An 11,686-nucleotide genomic window follows, 5' to 3' on the forward strand; every position below is an offset into this window, starting at 1 on the left:
CTTTTTCCTTTGCCTTTTCACTATTTTGAAATCAACAAACAAGCCAAAAAATAACCACAAGATAAAGAGATTTATTCTAATTTCTCCATTTCAGATAACTGAGCAAATCTCCCTGAAACAAATATTAGAAAACTGTATATGCAACAATTTACTAAAGATAGCTCGATGTTTCCATATATCTCTATATCTATATATATAAAACCTACTTATAAGGTTATGATTTGACTGTTTTAATTAGCTTCAGGCAAAAACTTGGCACTTTAAAGTATACGAGTAAATTTTAACCTACAAAACAATTACAACTATTAATTAAACTCTCCTTGAGCCCAAGAGGTCAGAGAAAGGCTCTAATATAATTTAAGGACTTGGTGACCAAACAGAGAAAAAGTGAAATTAAAAAACAAACAAAAAAAGAAAGTATGACAATAGTCACTGCATTAGCAAAAATAAATGTTGGGCCTATATCGAAAACCATTAAGAACTCATCCTAAACTCATGATTTGTCCTATTACTTAGTTGTATAATTTTCAACAATCCAATCTGGTACACCACCTTACATTTGATTTTGTTTCATAAATCAAAAGTCCTAAAACACCGTCTCATATGCTATTTGACTTGAACTTACCTTTGTGATTTAGAGAAGGCAGGTATTATTAATAAACCTCGTTTTACAGATGAGGACAATGCATTTCATAAAGGGTTAACCTCTCCACATCAAGGTAGCTCTGACATAAATGGTTTGCCTGGACAGAAAGCTGTCAATCCTGGTCCAGAGTTCTTTCTGCTTCTCTGTCTCAGAGATTGGTCTCAGTGAGGGATCAATTAGATAGTATTTTTTTTTTTTAAGCTGAAAGGATGGTGACTTAAAGCATTAATATCCCTCCAGTGTGGGTAATTCATTCAGATTGAGCACTAATGATAGTAGAAACTTGTATGCTGTCCTTTTCTGGACTCAAAAATTGAAGACTACTCCCATTATAACCAACTTATCTACAGCCTCGAGTTAAAGGCAAGTTAGTCGTTAGTGGACCCAAATGTTAGAAAGATAGGGAGAACATTCTGTACAGACGATGCCCTTAAGAATCTGACCAAGGCCCCTAAATGACTTCTGTAAACAGGACACCCTCTTTTCCAAAATTCCTTTCTATTAGGGCTTCCTCAACACCTAGGAGTAACACACAGTGTCTCCTCTGATAATTAGTCCTTGCTGTCGCTCCAGGGTAGAAATGCTTGACACCTGGCCTCTAGGCCATCTGTGCTGGAGGACGCTGCCCCGCACCCGCCCTCTTGAAGTTCTCTGATGACCGCAACTTACCTGGCCGGGATGCTCTGGCCGGGCAGCTCTTCGTGCCAGCCCAAGACCTTTGGGGAAGAGAAGAAAACAAAACAAAACAAAACAACTTACCACCTTGGCTCAGTCCAAGAACAAGTGAAAACACCCAGGCTGCCCAGAGGAACGAGGCGGGACCTCGCCGGTCGTTTTGCAGGCAGACAAATGCAGCGGTAAAAAAAGCCAGGGCCGAGCCGCACATAATGCAAAACAGCCCTCCCCGCGCCCGCCGCCTGGCTGCCTTCCGGACGCGCGCTCGCGCCTCCCGGGCGCACCTCGGGGCCCGCGGGCCGAGTATCGCTAGGACGTTTTCCGCAGGCCTAGCAGGCGGACCCCGCGGCTCGGAGCAAGCGGTGCAGGTAAGCGGGCCCGGGCACCGCTCGGCATCTCAGGGCCCCTGCGGCCCTCCCGGCTTGGCACGGCGGGTCCCGCGGTCTCCGCGAGAAGCACCTCCTTCGACGGCCAAGGGCCCCGGCGGCGACTGGAGAGAGGGCTCTGCAAGGGCTCCGCAGCCTGCTCCGGGACAAAGAAAAGAGCTTTTGTTTCTCTCCAGCCGGTGGGGCTTCTGCTGCATAAATCAGCTTAGCGAAGAGCCAAACACAATCAAACCCAAACAAAGCCCGAAGCTGGGGGGGGAAACCACCCTAATGTACATTCACTGGGTGATGCTGGATCTGTGGGAGGGGACGCCGGCGAGGTCGAGGGGAAAAAAGTCGATGGCGCATCAATCAGCGCAGTTTCTTCCACAGGTGGGCAGGGAGGCCAACTCCACTAGTTGCAGCTTTGCAGCCCCGTCTGCGGAGCAGCGGGCAAAGACAAGTCGGCAGCGTCCTGGCTGGCAAGGGAGGAAGCTCGGGATGCCGGCAACAGGGGGAGGCGGCTCTGGGAGCGCCCTAGAAGCACCCGCCGACACCCGCAGGCACAGAGCGAGGCATCGCCGCTCCCTGCCTGGCGGGGAGTAGGGCCTGCGGCTGCGAGCGCAGGAGGGGAGGTTCCGCGAGGTGCCGGAGCCCGGCTTCGCGGGGCGGGGGCTGCGTGCCCTTGTCCTTTTCGCCCCAGTGCGCGGCTCAGGCGTCCCGCAGTCCAGAGCCCGAGTTGCTGGCGCGCTCTGGGGTGCACACGGCTAGGATGCGAGAGAGGCGAGGCCGGCGATGGGCGGGAGAGGGGTGGTCCTGCTCTGGCCCCCCGGGGGGCTCCAGACCTGCGGGTAGCCGGGTGCACTCAAGGCAGAGAGTTGCTAGGAAACCTCCCCACGCTACCGGAGCGCCTCGCCTCGGCTGCCCGCAGGCGCGGCTGCAGCCCGGGCAGGAGCAGCAGTAACAGCTCGGAGCAGCGTGGGCGGGACATTGGTGAGGCATGAAGTCACCGCGGCCCACACTCGCTCTTTGTTTTGCTCACTCCAGCTCTTTTTTTCCCCCTTGGCTCTGATCGTTGCCATTCCCATCGTTCACAAGAACTCCTGAAGCGTAGCCGCGCGACAGGAATGGCACGCCTCGTTCCCTTCTCCCTCCTCCCCCGAATCCTTGCACCCCAACGGTCGCGGGGGTGGTGGGAGACTCGCTCAGCGCCAGCGGCAGCTGCGAGCAAACCCCAATCTCTCACCCCCGCGCTGCTCGCGCTTTGTTCGGAGATACTCACTGCCCCGCAGCTGCTGCATACAAAGTGGAGTCAGGGACCTCCCCTGCCCCCAACGCCCTCTACTCAGCACTTTGCTTGCAGTTAGGAGCTCGTCCTCTGCCCCACCACAAGGCTGCCCCGGTCTCCCTAGCCTTTGGAGAGTTGGACCAGTCTGCAGGGGCTGTTCCCGGAGCGACTGGCCGAGATTTCTCGCTGCTCCTTCTCTGCTCAAAACCTTAACCCTGGACTGGACAGCCCTGTTTTTCCCCAGCGTCTGGTGGTGGCTCTGGGCTTTTGCAAGTTACAGTGGGTCTTTTGATCTTAAGTGTCACCTTCCCAGTAAACGGAACAAAAAGTTACAGACAGCAGCAAAGCGGGGAGAGGGAAGCTAAGGAGAGAAAGTGGAAGGCATTTCTGCCTGCTTGCAGCTCAGAAATTTAGGTGCAAGTAGGGTGCGGGTGTTATGCTGGGCAACCGTCCGGGAAGCAGCGCGCCTCCTCGGGTCCTGTCATTACCACGCTAAGTCGAGGGAGGGAACTCAGTCCCCTGCATTGGAAACAAGGCAGTGTTTCCAGTTTAACACGGTGATGGTTCTCTTTTCCCTCTAGGGGCAGGAGCGATTCCCATTCGAGAAGTTTGACCTTTCATTTTAATACAACACCCGCCTCTTACAGGCATCAGACCCGTCCAGCCAGGTCAAGGTGAAATATGCGGGAGTTTCCCCCGCTTCTTATTTAATAGTTTCCGTCTCTTTATTTGTAGTTAAAAAAAAAAAAAAAAGTAGGAGGCGCGGTCTCTCTCTTTCTGTTGACTGAGTGAATGGAAAGTACCTGGTTAATAAACCACAACATCGAAACTCCCCCTTTCAGGTGTGGACTGCACAACGGGATGCACAGAATTAGTTAAGCAAACCAGGAACCCAGCTGGAAAATTAAACGCGCCCTGAATCTGCAAAGCAGGTCCCTTCGAGAGACCAAAGCCGCGATCCCAACCTTAGCAACATAATTCTACTAGAGGTGATGTACTCTAAATAAATAGAAATAAATCCAGCTCCGCTTTAATATTTATTTCCTTTCCTTAGTTCCAAGTTTGAACAGTTATAGTTTTGTTTTTTGGTTGTCTTCACGGAAAGGCCTAAAAATTAGTTAGGATGGGTGTGAGGACTTGAAAATTTGAACACAAAAATATCATATTCAATATCTGATTAGTGACTCTTCCATTGGGCAGCCTGTGTGTTTTCCAGGGATTATGACACAGACCTACTGAATGCAGCCACCCTTGAGACATGCAGTGCTTCAGTCAAAAAAAAAATTAAATCCCTAATTCCCATAAGGACATGTCAGTACACTTTAAAGTGTCTATCACATCACCATTCCATAATATTCTAAAACACAGCTCTTGTTGCTGGGTTGTAAGTGGCAGTTACAGTAATAAATAAAATATAAATATGCAAACAAGAAAGGATGTAACTTTATGAAATTGATGAGGTATGCACTAATGTTTGTAACTCTGTGTTTTTAGGTGTTGATATATATACTAATCCAGAACAACCATGTAGCAAGAGGAATAATATGAAGTTCAGAAGTCTGTTTTGGGAAATTTTGAAGCCCTTTAGAAAGAAAGATTTCTACATTTTGTTACATGAAATTCATGCAAATATATGTCAGGTGCCAGTACTATGGAGTTGTTGAAGAATAAGCACAATACCATTTATTATCACTTCTCAGTTGTAAAGAGGCTGTAACTCTGGTTGTCGAAATAAAATAAAATGAAATATCCTAGATGTGACACTGCCAGTTATTTACAAACAAGTTCTCTGCACATTTTGGGCTGTAAACATAAAAGTAAACTCTCTGAAAGACTGCAAATCATCTTTAGGGTTTTCTTAAAGTAAATACAACTAGTGGCCCAGGAACAAAAAGTTTGCTTGTTTCCAATAAATGTCACTGGTCACCATAACTCATCCTTTTTCCTATAAGGAAATGTACAGCGTATTTTAAAGAAATGCAGTATTGTTATCTTCGTCGTATTACCTGAAGAATTCTAATAAAGGAAAAATGTTTCAGAAGATGGTGACTTGATTAATTTGTTTTTCTATCATGTTCTGCTATCTTGCTTTGAAATTTCTGACAGCTAATTTTTCATCATTTGTGGTAATGAGAGGAAATGAAATTCACAGATAGTCTAAAAATAACATTTTAGTTATTCATTCCAGGCTTCCTATCATTAGAGTCTTTGAGCTGAGTTACTAAAAAGTCATAAAATTAGATGACTTAAATTTCTTCCCTACTCCTTTAACCTTGATTTCTCACTAAGTGAGTTTATGGTGAGAATGAATAAGCTATAGATAGGCAGCAGGAGTGAGGGAGACACTCAGGCTGTTTTTTAAGAAATGGAATCTTGCTATCTCACTATGTTGCCCAAACTGGCCTTAAACTCCTGGTTCAAGTTTGAACTCAAGCTATCCTCCCACCTCAGCCTTCTGTGTAGCTGGGATTATAGGTGTAAGGCACCACATACAGCTGTGGCTATTCACACTTTAACTAGATGTGCCCAAATTATTGATCTCAGAGTAGCACCTACAGACACATTTGAATTTTAATGTTACACCTTTTTGAAGTTGAGATCAGAGCCATTCAGTACGTTTTGGGTGGATATTCACAAGTTATCTATAAGCTTGCCTGAGACATCTCAGAAGATGATTAATGGTCAGACCAGTGAGATATATTATTGTGAGTATGACCTCTAGCTTCTTCTAATGATAAAGTACATAAATTGCTTGAAGGTATTTTTCACTGAATTGTTACATAAGACAGTGTTTCTCATACTGTAGACTGAAGACTGCATACAACACAATCTCCCATAGAGTAATTCTGAGTTCTAATTCCCTGTCTCTATTCCAGGAGATTCTGAATTAGTAGATCTTGTATGGTGCTCAGCAATCTGCATTATACCAAGGCCCTCAAATGGTTTTTATATGCTCTGAAGTTTAAGAACTTCCTAGTTTAATGGGTTAATACAGAGACTCCTTAAAGGCCTCATGAGTGTTTAATAACAGAGATCAGTGTCAGGTGCAAATTCAAAGAAAAATGAACTGCTGGAGCCAATGTCTCTTGCCAAGATAGTTTATGGATGACTCAATCTGTGAGGTATTAATGTTTTCTGAAACAAAACTTCCATGATTAAGCTTGGGAAATGCTGAATTAAAGTCAAATTAAATCCTTTACTAGAGGAATGTCCAGAAACTCAATAGAGCAGCATGCCATTAGATTCTCCAAAGGAAGAACCCTGTATGCAGAGAACATCTCACAGATTAATTTTCCTGGAAGCATGCTACAGAGCTTAGCCCCATTTTACAAATGTGGAAACTGAGACAAAGACTGGCAAAGAAACCAACCTCACTTTTTCAAGGGAATTCATGAGCAGGCAGAAATCAGAGCTCTGATTCTCTTCAATCATCTCATATTGTGATGACTTTTAGTTTCAAGTAAAGAGTCAGATTGTGGCTGTTCTAAGTAAAAAAGGAAACTATTGGCTGGGTGTGGTGGCTCACACCTGTAATCCCAGCACTTTGGGAGGCCAAGGCAGGAGAATCACCTGAGGTCAGGAGTTCGAGACCAGCCTGGCCAACATGGCAAAACCCGTCTCTACTAAAAATGTAAAATTAGCCTAGCATGGTGGCACACACATGTAGCCCCAGCTATGCGAGAGGCTGAGGCATGAGAATTGCTTAAACCCTGGAGGTGGAGGTTGCGATGAGCTGAAATTACATCACTGTACTCCAGCCTCTGTAACAGAGTGACCCGCAGTCTCAAAAAACAAAAAACAAACAAAAAAGGAAATTATTGAAAGACAATTGGGAGCTCACAGAATCACAGAATCAGCAGGAAGCTGGGAGACTACGACTAACCAAGGCCAGAAAACACAGAGGCATAAGCAGTAGCAGGAAGTGTCTAACTCTTAAGGACAACTTTGAATCCTCCCTTTGCTTTGGATCACTTGCTCAAGATTCAAAATCCTTGTTGGGAATATCTAGTTTTCAGAATTTTCATCATATGATTAGTACACTGGCTTTCTGGGTGTGGGAAAAGGAGAGAAGGGGCTCTTGTCTTCAGCTTTCTTGGTATAAAATATGGGTACTTTTGAATGAAACATTTTATCCGTGCATAGTCTAATCCTGTGCACAGACCCTGTGCATAGTGTTATCTTTTTATAGCATGCGGTAAACTAATGCTTGTTTAGCCTTTAACTCATCATCAGAAAGATGATGTCTGCCCTGGCTCACCACTTCATCACACACAACTGGAAGTCTGTGTGCTAGAAGTGCTAGGGAATGAACAAAATTCCTGGGTGCTGTCTTAACTGTGCAGCAACCAAACGGGAAGTGAGGTATAAATATCCCAGCTCCCCTGTTTCTTGTATGAAGTCACTTTAGGCCTTGTGTTCTACACTATTTTTGAACTAGTTTTTAATTTTCAATCTCTCATGGATTGATACTTAAATAACATAAAGTAAAATGAATTATTGGAAAAATGGGTATCACTAAAATGTCAAATTGCTATAAAAGTTTCTTAGTGCTTTTAATTTTTATACATTCTTTGTCCTGGGCCAGTCTCAAACAGTAGAAGGACTGGTACTGCCACATATTACATTTTGAGTAATATTTAGCACCATTTTCCAAAGTTCCCCTGTAGGAGTAAGCTATACTTGGTCACAGTGATAATTGCATTCAAATAGATCCTTCGTTGGTTGCCTTTACTTCCTTCATTTCCCTGTGACCCCCAATATTTCCTGGTGTCAGGGTCTTCTTCTGGAGAAAACTACATTAAGACAAGCAATAAATGTGACTGGAAACTAACCGCTGGTGTCCTGCATGTATGAATTTAAATTCTTTTCTTGTCTAGCTATAAGACAACCACAGTGCAAAAAGCACATGGGCTTTGGAGTCTTATGAAGTAAATTTGAATCTGCTACCCAGCAGCTATAGAATCATAGGTAACTTATTTAATTTTCTGCAGCCTCAACTCATTTATGTGATGACTATATTAAAACAACTATCAAAATTACAAATTAAAATGAAGTATCACTACACTCCTATTAGAACAGCCAAAATCCCAAACACTGGTAATATCAAATGCTGACAAGGACACAGGGCAATCCGAACCATCATCACTGCTGGTGGGAATGCCACTTTGGAAGACGGTTTGGCAGTTTCTCACAAAACTAAATGATCCGGCAATTGTGCTCCTTGGTATTTACCCAAAGGAGTTGAAAGCTATGTCTACCCCCAAAGCCTGCATATGAATATTGTACCAATTTTATTCACAATTTCCCAAACTTGGAAGTAACCAAGATGTCCTCAGTAAGTGAGTAGATAAATGAATTGTGGTACATCCAGACAATAGAATATTACTCAGGACTAAAAATAAATGAATTATCAAGCCATGGGATGACTTGAAGGAAGCTTAAATGCATATTACTAAGTGAAGGACACCAACCAAAAAGTCTAAATGCTGTTTGATTCCAACCCTGAGACATTTTGGAAAAGGCAATCTGATGGAGACAGTAAAAAGATAGTGTTTACCTGGGACTTCGAGAAGGAGAGAGAGATGAATAGGTGGAGCACAGAAGATTTGTAGGGCAATGAAGCTATTCTGTATGGTACTTCAGTGGTGGAATCATGTCATTATGCATTTGTCAAAACCCATGTAATGTACAGTACTGAGTGAACCCTAATGTAAACTATGGACTCTGGGTGATAATCGTATGCCAATGTTGATTGATCGATTGTAACAGATGTGTGATGTTGATAGTGGCTGAGCCCATGTGGCGGCAGGGAGTATATTGGAACTCTGTACTTACCCCTTAATTTTGCTGTGAACCTAAAAGTACTCTAAAAATTAAAGTCTGTAAAATACAAACACGCCACACAAAACTACCCTGTAAAATAATTGTAAAAAATCAAAAGAGGTCATGAGCGAAACATGTTAGAATTCATCATATAGTATCCCAAAGATTTTTGCAATGGTAATTAGGACTATTTTAATTTCGTAATATAAACAACCTTGAAAATACATGAATACTTATTTCAAGACTTGCATATTGTCATAAAAATAACATCAAATATCCTTGGTTTTGCTGAATACATAACTTTTCCTTTTCTGGTAACTATACTATTCTTTACCCACATGAATTGATGTAGTGAGCATGTCTTTTTATAGAAGTCTGTAATCCTAGCATTCTTTATGACAATCTAGTTTTATGTCTCCTTAATCAAACAAAATTGTTCCACAATCTTTTTAGTCTGAAGTCATCTCTGTACAGTTTGATATACAACTGCATGAAAGCTTCACTTACTTGTATGTGCCAGAGACACATACACTTAATACCACCTTTTATTTAAAATTTAACATGTTTACACTAATATGTAGCTAGGGGGGTAAATGAATATGCAATAAGTATTAAGTATTGCTTTATTGCTCAGATTTCTAAATGGACAGCAGTATAAAGGACCAACAGCTGGTTCTCTCAAATAGAGGTATCAGCAGACATTATAAAGACAACATTTCACCATTGACATAGTTCATCTGTTGAGCCACCGTGGAATGTGGACTGATTTGCACATCATTACACAGCTAAAGGCCTTTCTGAACTTCAATAACTCAGAAGGAGCCCACGACTAAAATTCTCCCTTTCAGCATTTTCTCATGATCACATAGCCTCTGGAGAGTGAAGTCACTACAAAATTTAAATTATTCTAATCAAATTCACATGGAATTTTTATACTTGGAATACTGCCATTCTCAGCCCCCTTCTCCAATTTCAAAATTACTTCATGTTTCACCTTGAAGAATGTGACCTTTTAACATAGTGAGGAAATTCTTTGCATTTTAGGCACAGGATATTCAATTTAAACATTCATTTAATAAATATGTAAATATTTATTGAACATTTACTATGTGTAAAGTGATGGGCCCTATGGAAAACACAAGCATCAATAGAACCCAATCCCTCTTTTGAAAGATACTATAATCTGATTTGGAAATAATATGTAATAATAATAAAAAAGATGACTCATTTGGTAAATTGTTAAAAGTAAGATAGCTCAGAAATAGAACCCAATATTAATAGCAATTTAATATAACGTAAATCATGCTTCAAAAATCAATGAAGACGGGATAAATAATAAATGGTGTTGGGACAATTATTAGCTACTTGGACAAAAACTTAATCTAGAAACTTCCTTTATATCAAAATATATTCATGATAAACTAAAGGACTTAGTGTAAAACTAGGACACAATATAGGTCAGTATTTTCTGGCATTGGCAATGAAAGTTCTTTCTACATGTAAAAATAATTTATCCTAAAGAAAACAAATGGACACATTTGATGATACTTTTTTAAAATCTTAGGTATTTATAAATATTGCAGAAATGGGTGAAAACACATACCATAGAATATGCTCATACAAACGTATAAGAAAACATTTAGTCTACAATAGATAAATGTGTAAAGAGGATAGAGAATACAGATGCTTAAAGAAATGGAAAAAGCCCAGCTTTACTAGTTATCAAAAAAATACTAATTTAAGAAATGAGATACTATTGGTACCCATCAAATGCTCAAAGACTTTAAAAAGCATGGTGGCTCACGCCTGTAATCCCAGTACTTTGGGAGGCTGAGGTGGTCAGATCATGAGGTCAGGAGATTGAGACCATCCTGGCTAACACGGTGAAACCCCGTCTCTACTAAAAATACAAAAAATTAGCCTGGCGTGGTGGCGGGCGCCTGTAGTCCCAGCTACTCAGGAGGCTGAGGCAGGAGAATGGGGTGAACCTGGGAGGCGGAGCTTGCAGTGAGCCGAGATTGGGCCACTGCACTCCAGCCTGGGCGAGAGTGCGAGACTCCATCTCAAAAAAAGAAAAAAAAAAAGACTTTAAAAAATGACAGTATTTAGTGCTAGCTAGGTTAAAATAGGAACTCATTTATGGTGAAATTGTAAATTGGCTCTATCTTTTTTTGTAATCAGTTGGCATTATGTAATAAAATCTTTAAAATATTTGAAATACGAATCCCGTATCTGGGAATTTAGTCCTCTAAAGGTTCAGAAATATAAGAAATTTATTTATAAAGATCTGCTTTTCAGCATGATATACAACTGCAACAAAAAATGAAAACAATATTTTTGGCCATTTGAACCCTTTTCAACCTAAAGTAGCAGGGAAGTTTATCAAGATTTTAAGTGTACCCCAGGTATCATTGTTCCCTTTTACAGATGTATGCTAGACAACCCCTATCTTTCATTAGTTTACATATTATATTAATCCCGTCTTAGTGAAGCATCTGAAATCTTTTCTATTCTCTTTACCCTCTTTACTCCTTAGTAAAACTTCATAGTTCAGGGTTTTTTTGTTTTTTTTTTTTCCGGGAGCTCTTAGCCCCTTTTCTCCACAGTAGTATAGGAGAATTTTCCTTTGGAGACAGAAATCTAAACTTTTTGTCCTCTTCTTAAACCCTTCTATGGTTCATTTAATGCCACTCTCCAACCTTTCTCCTAGGCCATGAAGAGACCTTTGGCATCAGCTATGAAACCTTGGACATTCTGGCCCCAAATCACATTCCCAGAACCCTTTTCTATGAAATCCTCTGCCCTTTCTCAACTGTGTTTACCCTAGGCTCTTCAGAAGAGAATCCTGGTTTTCTACAAGCACTTTCACTTACCTTTTCATAGGCTTCA

The 11,686-nt window shown here is 41.9% G+C and overlaps 2 protein-coding genes across 4 annotated transcripts in view; one reads left to right on the top strand and one right to left on the bottom strand.

Annotated features, from left to right (window-relative positions):
- ITGB8 (integrin subunit beta 8) overlaps nucleotides 1-3,111 on the bottom strand; it is an 85,251-nt gene extending 82,140 nt beyond the window's left edge. Inside the window, exons 1-2 of one of the 3 annotated variants that reach the window (XM_063726060.1) lie at nucleotides 2,969-3,111; nucleotides 1,316-1,362 (exon numbers count right to left, since the gene is read on the bottom strand). Coding sequence is in view for 1 of the 3 variants with exons in the window: in XM_002818172.3 (XP_002818218.1) it covers nucleotides 1,406-1,532 (127 nt within the window). In the remaining 2 variants the exon portion in view is untranslated. Of the gene's footprint in view, nucleotides 1-1,315; nucleotides 1,363-1,405; nucleotides 2,218-2,968 lie in introns of those variants that run through there. The other 2 variants (XM_063726059.1, XM_002818172.3) reach the window with 2 other exon arrangements.
- Nucleotides 1,534-5,017, top strand: LOC103891154 (uncharacterized). Its single transcript, XM_054560773.1, has 4 exons — nucleotides 1,534-2,022; nucleotides 2,106-2,679; nucleotides 3,817-3,963; nucleotides 4,469-5,017. Exons 1-3 carry the CDS (start codon nucleotides 1,534-1,536, stop codon nucleotides 3,891-3,893), a joined length of 1,140 nt encoding a protein of 379 aa, XP_054416748.1. The 3' UTR covers nucleotides 3,894-3,963; nucleotides 4,469-5,017.
- The last annotated feature ends 6,669 nt before the right edge of the window (nucleotides 5,018-11,686 follow it).

This window comes from Pongo abelii, chromosome 6, assembly GCF_028885655.2.
Source record: "Pongo abelii isolate AG06213 chromosome 6, NHGRI_mPonAbe1-v2.0_pri, whole genome shotgun sequence".
Classification (NCBI taxonomy): Eukaryota; Metazoa; Chordata; class Mammalia; order Primates; family Hominidae; genus Pongo; species Pongo abelii.

What these genes read in the sequence shown, in the direction of transcription:
- LOC103891154 (XM_054560773.1), top strand. Translation starts at nt 1,534, where the DNA reads ATGCAAAACAGCCCTCCCCGCGCCCGCCGCCTGGCTGCCTTCCGGACG. An exon ending in ATCTGTGGGAGGGGACGCCG is followed by an intron (nt 2,023 to 2,105) that starts GCGAGGTCGAGG and finishes CAACTCCACTAG; the next exon opens with TTGCAGCTTTGCAGCCCCGT. An exon ending in GCAGCGTGGGCGGGACATTG is followed by an intron (nt 2,680 to 3,816) that starts GTGAGGCATGAA and finishes TCCCCCTTTCAG; the next exon opens with GTGTGGACTGCACAACGGGA.